Source organism: Podarcis raffonei, chromosome 2, assembly GCF_027172205.1.
Source record: "Podarcis raffonei isolate rPodRaf1 chromosome 2, rPodRaf1.pri, whole genome shotgun sequence".
Lineage (NCBI taxonomy): Eukaryota > Metazoa > Chordata > Lepidosauria > Squamata > Lacertidae > Podarcis > Podarcis raffonei.
This window is the reverse complement of record NC_070603.1, coordinates 42724267-42740652: the sequence shown is the minus strand read 5'-3', so window position 1 is coordinate 42740652 and position 16386 is coordinate 42724267. Positions and strand designations below refer to the sequence as shown.

The window sequence follows — 16386 nt, the reverse complement described above, 5'->3', positions numbered from 1 at the left end:
CCAAGAATGTGTGTATTAGTATGGGTGTGAAAGGGTGCTGGACCATGTCCCTATAATGAAGACTGGAAGACTCCCTTGCAGGAGTTCACAGGAAGTAGCAAGTCTGTGAGGAAAAATGGCACAGTTTTTACAGGCACTATCCGCCTGCAGCCTTGCCTTCTTTCCTTGCAGCTCCAACTTAGCTTTCTTGGTTGCAAACATCATAGGAGAATTTGTGGCGTTTTGAGAAGGTGCAAAATAATCCTCAACTCTGAGACTTCTCACAGGCTTTTATACTGCTAGCATATTTTCAGGATTGTCTCTCTGATCGTTGGGTCTGAAAACCCTTTACATGCTACATGCATTAATAGAAAAGCAGTTTTGAGGTTGGGATTTGGAGTGGAGAACCATCTTGGGGTGCATATATTTAATAATCTTGCTTCCTGTAACTTCTCAAATTCCATTTTCAATGGGGTTTAAGGCGCATATTTGCCCTTGCCAGCACATATCTGGAATTCTTCTTCTGGAAGGAGCAGCAGCTGGAAATGGTGTTTGGAGTGTAGAAATGGCTGGTGAGGAAAGGCCTTCATCACGTAGGAACCTGGAAAGCTACTTTATGTCAGCTCAGACTACTGGTCCATTTAGCTTAGTATTGTCTACAGTGAGTCACAGTGACTCTGCACCTTTTCTGGCAGAGGTCTCTTCCATCACCTGCTACTTGATTTTTTTCATTTTTACAGACGATCCCAGGCTTTGCACCAGAAACCTTTTGTATGCAATGCAAGTGCTGTATCACTGAACTTTGACCCCCCTTTCCTCTTTACTACCACTTGTTGAAAATGGCTTTTTTCTGAAGCTGATTCCCCCCCCCCCCGCCCCGGAGGAAAACAGAGTTTGGGGCCTATAGTGTAGGTCTATATATGTGACATGTAGTTAGTCCCTTCAAATAAAACTGAAATTATTTGTGGTTTTAAACATGCCACTAGATTCTGTGTTACATGATTACAGAATATGTTTAGTATCACGTGACTGCTCTTGAATTGGTAAAGCACTCTCATGTTCCGATGCATGCTGCAAATAGAGATGGAAGGCCCCACCATTGATTGATTGTTTATGGGCATAAAATCTCTAATGAGTATAACACCTCTAACACACATATAGAGTATTGCTGCTGGCAAGAGATTCCCATGTGTTGTGGTGAAAAGTACCTGATCTACCCTTGCAAGGGCAAATGCAGGCAGATCAGAATGGGACATCCCACACATGCAAGAGATTTGTATGTCCAAACAAATGTTTAGTGATTAGGTGCAAAAAATTCCACCCTGGGAAAGGTAACATGATGGGATGCTTCATGTGGCATCGAAGAGTTTTGTTTTTCTGCAAAATGTTTGCATTCCCCTGCACGGCCATGGTGCTTAGCAGATTTCCAGATGCAATTAACTGTAGAACATAATGCGTTTAATCCTGGAAAGATTCTGAAAAAGGCCACTGAGCCATCGAAATCCCATTTCAAGCTATGGAGCCTTGCGCAAGGTTTCTTCATGTGGCAAACCTGCCCCCAGAGAATTCCACAGAAATAGATGTCTCTCAGCCCATCAGCCTCTGGGAAAGCACAGCAGATGCTTAATAACCCTAAAACACAGTGATTGTTTATTCCAGTATAATTGGGGTTTGAGTATCTGTGCAAGAGACATGTGGCTTTTGATATTATTGTGAGAGACATTCTCAGATTAAAATGCTGCTTTTACGAACATGTCATTTGATCTCTCAGTAATTGCATTTCAATTTGATATATCTTTTGCATACTTGTTAAATCCCTAAAAGGGATGTTTTCTATGTTAATTAGGCTCTAATTAAATGCATATTTGAAAGACATTCTCTCACTTCCAGAAATTTAATATTATTTTTTTTGGGGGGGGGGTGTTGTTTAAAGAGGAAGATTCCTCACTGACAGAGGTGTTATCTTGCACCCATCATTTCAGGATCTTTCTGTGCCACAAACTGTCAAGATGAGATGGATTCTTAGCAGTGGATGCTAAATACAAAACAAAAAGCATTTTTAATAACCTGCAAATATGTGATCAGTTTAGTGAAAAGCAAATGATAGCACGCCCTTAATAGCTTGGTGATTGTTGAGAAGTTCATTGTCAATTGCAAGATGCTGATCTTTGAAAACATTATTGCAGGCTTTGCTACTATGATGAAAGGCTACTAAGAACTGCCAGTTTATTTTTTTTAAATAAGGCAATAGAAAATTAGCAGTTTGTACCTTGTAATGTATATAAGCCAGTGCAAATATCTTGTTCAACATGCAGCTGCTTCTTGATATTTGCACTCAGGGTAAATACTTGTGCTGTTGCACATACATTAAAATGTACATGCTTTTGGTGGCACAGCGATTACTATGTCAAAGAACGAATATGTGAAGTTGCCATGATAGTCATGCTTTTGGCAAAGCAATTTGCCTAGAGAGATGAAAACGTGGGAGAAGCAAACCTTGGCATCTTTTAAAACATCAGTTTGTTGTCATAAAACATTGATGATTTTTTTTTAAAAAGAGTACACATCCAGACATTTCTGTTGTGTACCAAATGCAGGGCAGGAGGGGGCAAACAAAAGGAGCTAAGAACTTATTATTACCATCTGGCACACTGCCTTCTTGCATAGTCCTCCCAGAAGCAAATCCTATTCTAGTGAGCACCACTTCCTTTTAACCCTACTCTTTCTTTTCTTAACAATTTGTCCTGGTCTTCCCAGCCAGGGATTATTCACACAATATGGGCACCTGAGCCAATACTGTCCCCCTTAGCCCGAGACTGTATTTCAGACCATAATCACAATGCAAGAGGAATCATGACTGTTGTTTACTGTTGAATGCCATAAGTTCAGTGATTTGAAGAAAGGACTTGTTTATGCCTTGTTGCACTGTGCAAAAGAAATTGTGGCATTCATTTGGATGATTTTCCTCTGTCCATCTACATAAACCTCTAATTTGCCCGTGGCGCCTTACCTTGACAACAAGCTGTTTTCTGTTCCTATTGTCCATGTGTAAGATTCAGCATGTTTGAGCGATGACTAGTAAGAAGCTTGTATTGTACAATTTCCAATTTCACTTTGGACAAAGTGTTACCTTTCTGCGACAAAGGCTTCAGTTTGATGAATGTTTCTCAGGCCAAACTAGCCCTTCGTTCTAGCTTAGCAGTCTTGATCACTTGGTTTTGTGCAATATTTGCACAGGTTAATCTCTCATGTATTCAGCTGACTAGCTTTGAATTCAAATATTCCTTGCACGGCTCCAGACAACTTGTTGTTGACTGTCTGGGTAATAAGCATGCATATAGATGTCCAAATACCAAAGCGTGTAACTTGGTCATCTTCTTACCAAAAAAATAGGGTTGCATTCCAAGCTTTTGAGAGAAAGCTGCTTGACAGTTCTGATCGATATCTTCTAGGGCCCCTATAAATGGTTTGCCACAACACACAATGGCTTTCTTCTTATGAGTGACTCCTCATTGTTTCTGATAAGCCAAAATATGGTTCAGGGGCCAAGGATAAATAGATCAATATCTTGGATGAATTATGATCTGCACCGTAGAACCATTACACATTGAAAAATACAACTGTGCTGCCAAAAGTGTTTTATTGACTAATTTTAGTGGGCTTTTCATCTCAGTTTTTCAGTCTTTATCCTACCCTTTGGTCTTTATCCAACACTACAGGCTGCTTCACTTTTTTTTGCAGATGCAAACAAAAATCATTTCCCCCCTGAGAAACACGCATGCCAAAATGGTTGCATCTAAGACTGCTGCCCAATATTGGGTCTAAACATGATGCTGATTCTGGAGCCTCTGTCAAAAAACATCAGCTCTGCATAGAGTTCCTCTTCTCTTCTTTCCTTAGCATCCAGTAAGGAAAATGTATGATATGACATCATTGCATTGTATATTTCAGTATATGCCACTACTGCAAATTCCCTCCTCCAGCCCAAGTATTGTTTAAATATGTGCAGGGTGAAATCCCACACACCTGTATTCCATTAGAGATGTGGCATCTTAAACTCTCTGTCAGCAGAAGTGCCTTATATGTCTTCCCTCTTTATTTTCTCTCTACCACGATCATGTCCCTTTTGATTCATCTCCTAAGGATTGCAGTTTGAGGATGGTATTAAAAAACAACAACAAAACCACACACATTCCAGTCAGTGCAAAGATTTCCACTAGCAGCACATAACTTCCTCTACTCCTCACTCAAGTGTGTGCTCTGCACCCTACCCAAATCTGTTCCAGAGGGTTGGGGGAAACTCATAGAACTGGTTTAGGGGACCATTCAGGGGGAGGAGAAGAGGGAGGTTCCAGTGCACAAGTAGAAATCCTTACGCTGGTAGGTTGTGTTATTCAGCGTTAGCTTGGATACAACTCTGGATGAGACATTTTATTCTTCTTTCTTTTCCCATATTCAGTCACTCCTAACGTAAACCAAGCATGTACAACCCTCCAGATGTTGATGGTCTACAACTGCTGAACATTGGCCAAGGTTCAGCTGTTGGGAGATGGAGTCTAACAATATCTGGAAGGCTGAGGGTTTCTTATTCCTGTTTTAGGTTTTGCCTAACATTTTTTCTCTTTTTGCCTTGGCAGTCTGCTAAACCTCAGCCATTGCAATCCTTTCATCAGCCTTTCTCACCTTCATTCTCTTGTTTCTGTAAATAATTGTAAGGCAGCATACCACTTTCACCACATACCTGTACAGGCTCCAGGGGTATGGTTCCTCATCAAAGGGAATCACCACTTTCTAGCTGCCTTACAGTTCATATTCTGGATTAGTATCACAGTGTTGGAAAGAATACTTTTGAAAACTCTGAGCCTTTGTTTCTTCACAGCTGTTCTTGAGAAGCCGCTGGATAAAAAGGCAGGAAGGAATTACGGCCCTCCTGGCACCAAGAAGCTTATCTACTTCATCGATGACATGAATATGCCTGAAGTAGACACTTATGGAACAGTCCAGCCTCATACACTGATTCGGCAACATCTGGACTATGGGCACTGGTAAAATAGGGATAGATCTGTCTATTTATAGTCCTTGTCACTTCGGCATGTGTTTAGCCATAATTCTGTTCTGTTTCCCTATCACTTTCAGACCCTCTTAAAAGACATATGTTATATGTGTATTTTCTCTCAAGTTTGCCTTTGGGCTAATTTATTAGTATTTATTTGCTGAATTTCTATCATGCCCTAGAGCAGGGGTCGGCAAGGTTTTACCTGCCTGGGCCTGTGAAGTCCTGCGGAGATCTCTCTGTGGGCTGGATTGCGCACACGTGTGAGCGCGATTTCTGGTGTCTGGGCATGCGCAGATGCAATTTCTGGCATCTGTGCATGCGCAGACGCGATTTCCGGCACCGCAGAAGCAAGTCCCTGCACTGCGGCAGTTTAGCGCAACACACGGGGATTCGCCAAGTGGGCAGCTCAGTTTGGGGGCAGCTTGTGGGCTGGTTAAACTGCCCCTGTGGGCCACTTGTGGCCCATGGGCTACAGGTTGCTGACCCCTGTCCTAGAGCATTGCCTGTAAATACAGTAAAGGAAGTCTGATACTCTCCCCGATATAGAGTTCCTGCTGTGCTAGATGTTATGCAGACATATGCGAATCCTAGCCTCATTCCCCAATATTGTGCAACCTCTGTTGGAATATTAATTGAAAGCAGCTGGGATACAGCAGGTGCCCAGTACACATCTGACATGCTGCTTGAGACTTGGCAAAGTCCGGCAGGCACACTGCTGTTTGTTTGTCACTAATAGGATGTGATTAGGGTGATGCATTCTTTTCTTTTTTCTTCTTCTGGCAAAGGTATGACAGAAACAAGCTGTCCCTGAAGGAGATCATGAATGTGCAGTACGTGTCGTGCATGAATCCCACAGCAGGCAGCTTCACTATCAACCCACGCTTGCAGGTATTGCTTGTTCACCTGGGAAGGAGAAAGCCGCTGTTGGGTTCACTCAGTCTTTGGAAGGATTAACACTCTCATTTGTTTGCAAGCTGTCCTAGATGGTCTCCATTTGAAGACAAACTTTAAGAAATGAAAACTTTGAAGTAAAACTTAGTAATGTTTTCTGGATATGAGAAGAAAGTGGGGTGTAAGATGTACTGAACTTAAAAGGTAAAGGGACCCCTGACCGTTAGGTCCAGTCGCAGATGACTCTGGGGTTGCGGTGCTCATCTCACTTTATTGGCCGAGGGAGCCGGTGTACAGCTTCCGGGTCATGTGGCCAGAATGACTAAGCCGCTTCTGGCAAACCAGAGCAGCGCACGGAAACGCCGTTTACCTTCCCGCCGGAACGGTACCTATTTATCTACTTGCACTTTGATGTGCTTTTGAACTGCTAGGTTGGCAGGAGGAGGGACCAAGCAACAGGAGCTCACCCCGTCGCGGGGACTCGAACTGCTGACCTTCCGATCAGCTTTATTTTATTTTTAGTACCAACTTCCCTGTGTAGAGCCCATTCATACCCCCATCAGTGCTTTGCTGTTTTTAAACATCAGAAAATCTTATATTGCATCCCATGTGTTGGAATCTGATTTCATAATACAGTTCCAATATAATGATATTTCAGGACCAAGGACAGTGGCAAACTCTTCTACTTTCTTCTTCTACTTTCTAACATATAATTCATCAAGCATTTTCATCTAGCCCATATCCCTGATTAAAAAGCCCATATTGAAAGGGCTGGAGCTTTTTGGGTACGAAGAGTCTTGTAGAATTCACAGATGAAATTGCCTTTTTGCCATGTAAACACTAGGAAGCCAAGTGATAGGTTGCAGTGGGTGTCCTGTTGTAGTGGGATTATGTGCTAATTGCTTGGCAAATATCCTTTACAAGAAGAATCACAGAACCTTTCTAACCTTTTTGTTACTTTGATAATTTAAAAGTGTGACTTTGATTTTTTTTATTTTAGGGAGAGGGATAAGGCACCTGAAAACTGGCATAGTTCAGTGCCTCTTGCATTAGCTGGAAAATTCCTTGTTCAAAGACCGAGATGGTCTATGGCAAAAGCCACTGTCTTGCAACCTCAGCCTTCCCTATTCTTAAGTTGCAACACAGGAGGAATATACTTAGATATCTTGCAGAGTTGTTTGGATTTCTGTAATAATGGATAGGGGCAGATTTCAACATTCTTAAAGCAGTACTTTCTTTATTAGTACAAGTGCTGCTACTGTTTTAAGTGTCACGTCAAATACTTTGCCCTCTTGTAGTAAAGGACCCCTGGATGGTTAAGTCCAGTCAAAGGCGACCATGGGGTGCGGTGCTCCTCTCGCTTTTCAGGCCAAGGGAGCCAGCATTTGTCCACAGACATCTTTCCGGGTCATGTGGCCAGCATGACTAAACTGCTTCTGGTGCAACGGAACACTTTGATGGAAGCCAGAGTGCACAGAAATGCCATTTACCTTCCCGCTGCAGCGGTACCTATTTCTCTATGTGCACTGGTGTGCTTTTGAACTGCTAGGGACAGAGCAACAGGAGCTCATCCTGTCACATGGATTCGAACTGCCGACCTTCCGATCAGCAAGCCCAAGAGGCTCAGTGGTGTAGACTACAGCACCACCCATGTCCTTTGTAGTAGTTGTTGTAGTAGTAGTAGTCTTGAAGCAGGAAGTTTGCTTAGAATTATCTAGTGATGCCATTATTTTCCTGGTAGGCAGATTTCCCAGTGTCCAGCATCTGGGAGTTAGGAAGAATGAGGTGTGCAATATCGGTCAAGCACTGCTCTACATGTGGCCTTGGGCCCATGATCCAGCATCACCATCTCTATCCGTGTTTTATTTATGAGTTTCACTTGAGTAGTTGTCTATGGCCCACTGGGTGTGATTGATGATTCTTCCCTTTGGAGACAGGTGTATGAAAACTCTCAGGCATTTGCTATTATCAGGTCAAGGGAAAAGTTGCGCCAGTGAAAGTGATTCTGCCCAAACCCACCCTATTTCTGTTACATGCAATACCTACTAGTCTGTATTGTGTTTTCCTTTATGCAGCGCCACTTCAGTGTGTTTGCTCTCTCATTCCCTGGGTCAGATGCTCTGTCCACGATTTACAGCACCATCCTAACTCAGCACCTGAAGCGGGGGAACTTCTCTGTGGCTTTACAGAAATCATCACAGCAGTTAATAAGTCTGGCTCTTGCCCTGCACGTGAAAGTGGCGGCAACATTCCTGCCAACAGCTATCAAATTTCATTACAACTTCAACCTGAGAGACTTGTCCAATGTCTTCCAAGTAAGTAGTTCTTCCAGTTGGGAGCTGTGTGCTCCCTTAGCTAAATTAAACTTTGAAATTAGAAATGAAAAGGAGTGATGTTGATGCTGTATAGAACCATGACATGCCATAGCATATAATGAATGCCTGATGCAGAGGCTGTGAGATATTGTTTGTCCTCCCTAGGATTAAATGGGATACACAGTGGTCAAAGGGGTCTTGTCTTCCCCAAATGTGTGTAGAGGCCCAAGGTGACACTTCACTCACTGGAGACTGTCAAGTGGATTTTGCTCACATATACACAGACAGACTGTTTTGGTTATATGCCACACAGTTATGCTTTATTCCAACTTTTCAGTCCTTCAGCTGCATTGTTCGATCCTTTCCTGAGAATGCTGGAAACTGCACTTTGCTTTCTGTGTTGTTGTCATGTTGCAGAGACTGTAAGCTAGAAGGCTTTTTTAAAAAAAATAATCAACAATAAATGTGCTTGTGTCATAAGAAGCTCTGATTGTCTTTCTACCTAGTTGCATTAAGTGGCTTTCATTTTCATTCTGGAAAGAACATAATGCTAAAATTGGTTTGAGGCTATCGCTTCCTGTTTTGCAATTTGCTTGGCGTTAGACACCAGAAACTCCCTTTTAACTGCTAATGTTGATGCAAATGCAAAAATGTAGTGGCCCTTTAACATCTCCTTTATCTTAGGAAAGAAATCAAGTGGTTCAGTGTTTAATGGCTTTCAGTATTGAGGACACTTGAGGGTTGCTCTTACAACAGCTGTTTTTCAGGTTACTTGAGATGTTCACAATTCAAGTGCATCTTACACAAAATGCATGCAAATCCAAGCACTGATAGTCAGCAGCCTGCTCAGTTCAAGCACCCTGTGGCATTTTTATTTTTTTTGCATATCTGTTGCTTCATAGTACATTAGTACATGAGTAAACTGACTTCCTTTTGTGCTCTATCCCATAAATACATTTGTTCATTATTTTCTCATATTTCTGTATTAATTAATTGCTACATCCATATATCTCTCATACAGCACCAGCTCTGTGGATGGCTACAAACCGATTAAGGCAGATCAGAATTTAAACAATAATTACTTTGAATAATTACCACCAAGTTATGCTTATTTCCTGTATGAAGAGGGTTTGCTGGATTTTATTGCAAAAAGTCCCAGGCACGTTTTGTGTGAAGTAATCAAAGGGCCACTGTGTATTTATTATTATCGGCAAGAGCTGAAAGACGGTTTGTGTGTGAGCAAAGTTGGTTGCATAAGGTTCCTCCTCCTCCTTGAAACCATCCCCAATCTGATAAAATAGCCAGACTTAGTTACTTTAGTTGACAAGTTTCAAATTACCAGGAACAGAAATCACTGAGAGCATAAAGGAAACCTTCCAGATGGGTGTTGCATTTTGCACACCTGATTGTCAGCAGTATATATATGTGTGAGAGAGAGAAAAGGAGAGAGAAAATTAATGTTTCTTTGTAAAAGCAAAGAATTGAGAAAGTTTATTATAGAACTTGGCTCCTGCCATTCTCGTGTCCTCTTGGCCCTGTTGAAGTCAGTAAGACTCCCCCATATATAATCTGCTCCTGGCAGATTTTTGACACCTATAAAATAACAGTCCTTGGGTAATTTATAAAGTGAGAGTGAAATATATGGATGCTCTTGCTTTCTGTGACTCTTGTGTACTTGGTATGGTTGTTTTTAAATTTTACTACAAAACCGCTCCTGCTTTGCCTATGACATCTAGGCTGAAAGAAATTTGGTATGGTGAAATCCATGATACAGGTGTGTGGTTTGATATCTCAGCTTATCTGAAATAGAAAACTGTGCTGAATTCAGACCTTTGTCATATGCACACTGTATTATGCATCTGTCCAGATTGCTCACTTGGATAATACAATGGAAATCAGTGCAAGGCAAGCTTGTAAGGATGTTGTTGCTGTAAAACAATCCCTTCCCCCCTTTTTCTTCTCTCGAATGATGTAGTAGCACAGGTATATTTATGTAACTTCTATACCATTTCCTGTTTAAAAAAATAAAGAAAACAATGGGTGACAATGGCAGTGTAAATGATTAAAACAAGGCCAAGCAGCAGCAGCAACAACAACTGAGCATAAGCATGTTGTTGTTGTTGTTGTTTAGTCGTTTAGTCGTGTCTGACTCTTCGTGACCCCATGGACCAGAGCACGCCAGGCACTTCTGTCTTCCACTGCCTCCCGCAGTTTGGTCAGACTCATGTTTGTAGCTTCGAGAACACTGTCTAACCATCTCATCCTCTGTCGTCCCCTTCTTCTTGTGCCCTCAATCTTTCCCAACATCAGGGTCTTTTCCAGGGAGTCTTCTCTTCTCATGAGGTGGCCAAAGTATTGGAGCCTCAGCTTCAAGATCTGTCCTTCCAGTGAGCACTCAGGGCTGATTTCCTTAAGAATGGATAGGTTTGATCTTCTTGCAGTCCATGGGACTCTCAAGAGTCTCCTCCAGCACCATAATTCAAAAGCATCAATTTTTCGGCGATCAGCCTTCTTTATGGTTAAGCTCTCGCTTCCATACATCACTATGGGAAAACCATGGCTTTTACAATACGGTCAAGCAGCAGCAGCAACTGAGCATAAGCATAAGAAATAACAATATAGACCACAGTTTGCACCAGTCATTAAACAGGAAAGTTTGAGGATACTGGAAGGTTGTCTTTAGATATTTCAGAGTAAAAAAAGACAGAGCAGGGCACTTGGCCTTAGAAGCACAGTGTATCATTGTGGTGCTGTGTCAGGGAACTGCCATCAGCTCAGAGGCGAGAGGTGGAAGGGCAGTTGTGTTATAGGGAGCCTCCAAAGATCTTACGAAGTAGTTCTTCCTCTGGCGAGGAGGGAAGTCACACCTCCAGTGGCGAGGGGGGTGCAAGGATCAGAAGATGCTAGGGAGAGCCTCAACACCAAGCCAGAGCAAAGCGGAGGGGAGGCAAGTCCCCCTTTGCCAGTGCCCGTTCTGAGCAGTAGTCTTCGGCGCAGAAAGGGGAGGAGAAAGTTGGGGGTCACACGGCTGTTATGCTGGGGAAGGTATAAGGACCACCCACTCCCAGATTCTGCTAGCGACTGAGCAGACATGGACTTGCGATGCTCTGCACTGTAAATAGTTTGTACAGATAATAAAGCCTAGAAAAGCCAGGTTGGAGTCTTGCCTGTTTGCCCTCGAGCAACCACATCAGCACCTGACATGCTGCAACAGAGAAAGCCCTGTTCCGTGAGCACAAAAGCTCATGTGGGTGTCTTAGCAGTTGTGGGAGGTTCATACAGGAGAAGGTGTTGCTTGAGGAATACAGACCATATGGAGCTGCAAAGGTCATTGTTGCTGTGAGGGAGTGCCCTACGGTTAACAGCTATGTGATATTTTAAAGCTATTTAATCTGCCATGTTTTTCCCTTTCTTATGATGACCTCTTTAAAAAAATAACTTGGCTACTGTATTCTGTGCCAGCTGAAGCTTTCAAAAAGTTTTTTAATGTCTTATCATCTATGGGGTGAAGGCGGAAGCTCTTGCTTCCAGCAGATTTGACAGCCCAAATCCACACTATGTGGTTCTCTTTTGTTTAAAAACGTGGGATCCGTATTGAGGCATCTCTGCTCTGCAGAAGTAAAAAACCTCAGCACTATCTTTGCTCTTTGATGTTGCTCCAAAGCACGGTGGAAGTGCAAAAATTATTTCTTACTGTGCATAATTACCATATTACCCAGCTTCACTGCTCAAATTGTATTGCTCCCCGGACTAATTGTTATTATACCACTCACTAAGCTATTGCTGAAGTTTACTCTCTGGTGAAGCCTTATCCCAGCTGTATCTCTTAATCAGTTTCTCTAGTTCACGCCTGGAGAGGATGTGCAGTGGAATGTTAATGCCCTGGAAGCTCACTTAAGTGAGATTGTGACTCTGGACAACTTTTCTTTGGCCAGGCTGAAAAAGTCTGTGAAAGGAACAAAACCATTGAATAGTACAATGGCAGCTTGGCCATATCATGCTATATTCAGATCACCAGTCCTACAAGTGGAAGCAAGCACAATAACTTTCACTAGCGCACCTGAATCAAGATGGTGGTGACTTCACCTGGTTTTTGGTGTGATGGGTCTAGAAGAAGAAGAAGAAGAGTTTGGATTTGATATCCCGCCTTTCACTCCCTTTAAGGAGTCTCAAAGCGGCTAACATTCTCCTTTCCCTTCCTCCCCCACAACAAACACTCTGTGAGGTGAGTGGGGCTGAGAGACTTCAGAGAAGTGTGACTAGCCCAAGGTCACCCAGCAGCTGCATGTGGAGGAGCGGAGACGTGAACCCGGTTCCCCAGATTACAAGACTACCGCTCCTAACCACTACACCACACTGGCTCTCCAGTCTAAACCTACTTCCAGTCTAAACCTACAAATTGCACCATCCATTTAAAATTCACAATATTTGTTTGGTTTCTAAAGAATAATAATACCCGGGTAGGACTGGTTACTCCCTGCGTGTAGCATAGATTGGAATGACCTATTCTAAAATATGTATCGGGCAGGGTTTTTTAAAGGGATTTTGTTGAGAGCAGTAAAGGTTTATCTTGGTTGATAGGATTTGGTTTGCAATAAAAATATCTCTGGAAAGGAGTAGAAGGCACGGAGTGTAGAATTTGTTATTGGTTTCTTTGGGAATTTGTATCGTGTTCAGGATGTAGTGAAACAAAGCTTTGCCGGGCTTAGCTCCAAAGCGTACTTAAAGAACAGAGTACCACTGAACATACTGAGAGTGTCTTTCCCTTACAGCTGATCCCAAAATAATTTGGATTAGGGCAAATGTTTCAGGTCAGAGGGAGCAGTTTTGTGGCACCTCTTTTAAGAAATAGAATACTGGCTATAGTTGTAGATTTGTTAAGAAAATGTTATCTGTTCTTCACTAGATATTCTTATTCTTGCCATTCATATCTGTGTTGAGTGTGTGCCACACTATGGACATTAAATTGGTTTGTTACAGACTAAAAAAGGATGTGGTCTGTCCTCAAGGAAATCTAATCATCCTTGTTATTTTCAACTGGAGTTGCTACGACATTCTTTCATATATATATATATATATATATATAGAGAGAGAGAGAGAGAGAGATAAAGTAAGGCTGCCAGACTGTTGTTTTTAACCACATTTTAGTTGAAGGAATGCATGTCCATTTGTGCTCAAACCTCAGAATGTGGAATAGCTGGAAAGAAGCAAGGCATTTTCAATTACTTTTAAGTGCATCTTAGAATTTCTGAATAACTCAGTAGAGGTTTTCTTTTAAATTTAATGTCACCAGACCCATAGATATTGCTAATGGACTTCGTTAAAAAGGATTTCTATTTGAAAGAGACACTTCCATATGTATTTTTAGAAGGTGTCATAAACATGCCACAATTACCTGGCAGAAATTAATGTTTTCTTGAGGCAATATCTGCCTGATTAAAGTCAGTTTTTAAAAAATCATCCAGTTTTATTCCCAGGCTGCTTTTGTCCTGCAGAAATGTGAATGGCATTGTCTGCAGGAAATGGTTGCGTATGAGGTAGTGTGTGTGGCCTGCATTTTTGTTGTCTGCTACAAGTTAAATCAGGACAGCACTGGGAAGTTCCTGAACAATGAATACAATTAATTGCAACTTTATACTTTTGTTGTAATCCTAATTGGTGTACCGAGTTAGTGGGCGTGAATCCCACTAAAATCAGAGGTCGTATCTGTGCATAATTCATGATAGGACTAGGTTTGGGGTGGATCTAATAGAATACGGTCAATCTTCTCTTCTGGAAAGATTAAGGTTTTGAAATGGGCTATTCTTCTTGTGGGAACAACATTCTCTCTCTCTCTTTTTATTTTGTTCTCATTATAACTTGTTCCTAAGGGGCAACTTGAGCTAGAGTATGCACACAAGATCACTTCATGTGGGCTTATTACCCCTTAGCACACTTAAGTTAAAATGCCTTTTGTTTTTGTGATAAGAAGGGTCAAATGATTGGGGTTGCTTTCAGATTGTTGCTATTTAGCAGGTTACAATGAGCAAATTCAGGTTGCATAATAAAAGTGGATTTGGTGCAATTGCCCAACAAACTTACCACCTCCCTGGAGTTTTTGCGGTAAGGAAAGTGATAGGAAAACACACTAGAAAGTGCGGGATAACAATTGCTTGAATCAACATTATATAACTTCACTGCAAACAAATCAGGATGAAGGCTCAGTAAATAGGTTGTCTTGCAGCATTCAGAGTCATGCCCCCTCACTCTTTCACTGTCTGTGGAACAGCAAGTCTAATTGATCAAGAAAGATGGCAGTGGCGTGGGGAAGTGTTTGTTCCTTTTAGCACACAGATCTTGTGCATGTGTTGCTTTGTGATTTTAGTTGTAAGTAGGCTAGCATCCACAGAACTCAGCCTGAAATGATAGGAAGGGGTTGCGAGGTGGCCTGTGTCACGCAAAACAAGAACCTCGTTGCATGGAATAAAGTGGGACTGACACTTTCCCGAACACGGCAATTGCACAAGCTGCCATTTGAATCTCTCACTTTGCTTTCACAGCTAGACCTGCAGCTCTGCATCCGTGCCAAAAATGATCTGTATGTCATATGCATCTCTTTGCTTCCAGGGTATTCTGTTTTCAACTCCTGAGTGTTTGAAGGCTCCCCATGACTTAGTAAAGCTGTACTTGCATGAATCCAGTCGTGTTTACCGGGATAAGATGGTTGATGAAAAGGACTTTGTCCTCTTTGATAAACTGCAGACAGAGACGGTGAAGAAGTTCTACGATGTAAGTGATGCAGGCCCATTTCAGTCACTTACCTGAAGCAAAAGTCATATGTGAAGTGATGAAGAGGGTGGTATGCCTGTTTTCTCCTCCATCGTGGGAACAGAATCTTTGACCTGGATAAGCGTCATGTTATTTGAGTGTCTCTGTATCCAAGTAACCATCACACAGAATGGACCCTTACACTGAAATGTAAAAGGGAGGTGAACTGTGCTGTGTCTGAAAGCCGGGGGTTGGGGTGAGAGCTTGGTCATAAGCCTATTATTTTTATTTTTTTATTTCCCTCCCCCCCTCAACAGGCAACAGATCGTGCATTTCTATTTGCTTGTTTGTTTTTTTGTTTAGGTGGATTTGGATGGGTTTCATCTTTTCTGAAACCGAACATTGTGTTTCTTTGTTCTTTCTCATTAGGAAATAGAGGACACCTTGGAACAGGCTAGGAAGATGAACATGTTTTGCCATTTTGTAAAAGGCATTGGAGAGCCCAAGTACATGCCTGTTCAGAGCTGGGAGTCACTGAATCAGATTCTGGTGGAAGCCTTAGAGAATCACAACGAGGTCAACTCTACTATGAACCTGGTGCTGTTTGAAGATGCCATGTGCCATGTGTAAGGGGGATGTTTTTTTGGAGTGCTTGTGAGCTTTCTCTCGCTTGGGGATGGGCATGGTGGTGTGTCTGCAAGCCCACCTCAAAGTGGTGGGGAGACGGGTGGACAAAGGCTTTTGAAAAACAATATTCAAGTTCTTTGTTTGGACAACGGATACTAAAATGTTATTGCTTGTCAATCTGGGGCTTCAGGAAGGCCACATTATATAAACAGCAGGATAAGAAAAATACACTTATAAATATATTTGTTGAGGGTGGTTTGATACTTGCAGTGAGTGGTTTTCCAGTTGCCTATGGGCTTTGATTTTAGTTGTTCGAGAAGGAAGGATGCTGAGACTGCCCCAAATGCATGTGCTTCAGAACGCCAGATCACACACACACCCCATCTCTCCCAGCTGTTACAAAATGATATTTCTTTCATTAGAAAGGGGCGGGAGGGGCAGTCTAACTGTTTCTGCAACTCCAGGCAACAAATTCAATCACTGTCACAAAAGCGAACAATGCATACAAAACTTGCTGCTCGCCTCCTTTGTGTGCTGGGGAGTGTAGCATCCTTTTATTTCCCGCACCAGAGGGCCTTGATGTTTAATACAATCGTAGTGGCTCTGCATGCCACAGTGCTTTTATTCCATTTGGTTACCAGAGAGCATTTTATCTTGAGTAGTTTTGTGCCGACCAGGCTGTACTAGGACCTGGTGTTCAGTGCACAAAGGCAGGCACCCGCAGTGATGTTGTGTGTCAGGCTTGTAAAAGGAAAGCTGCCACGTTCGCTC

General features: G+C 42.3%; 1 protein-coding gene across 5 annotated transcripts in view; it reads left to right on the top strand.

Moving 5' to 3' along the window:
• Positions 1–16386, top strand: part of DNAH9 (dynein axonemal heavy chain 9) — a 220452-nt gene that overhangs the window by 83125 nt on the left and 120941 nt on the right. For all 5 annotated transcript variants that reach the window (XR_008328846.1, XR_008328847.1, XM_053376206.1 and 2 more), the window contains 5 exons: positions 4859–5024; positions 5821–5923; positions 8002–8241; positions 14848–15009; positions 15418–15614. Coding sequence is in view for 3 of the 5 variants with exons in the window: in XM_053376206.1 (XP_053232181.1) it covers positions 4859–5024; positions 5821–5923; positions 8002–8241; positions 14848–15009; positions 15418–15614 (868 nt within the window). In the remaining 2 variants the exon portion in view is untranslated. The remainder of the gene's footprint in view (positions 1–4858; positions 5025–5820; positions 5924–8001; positions 8242–14847; positions 15010–15417; positions 15615–16386) is intronic.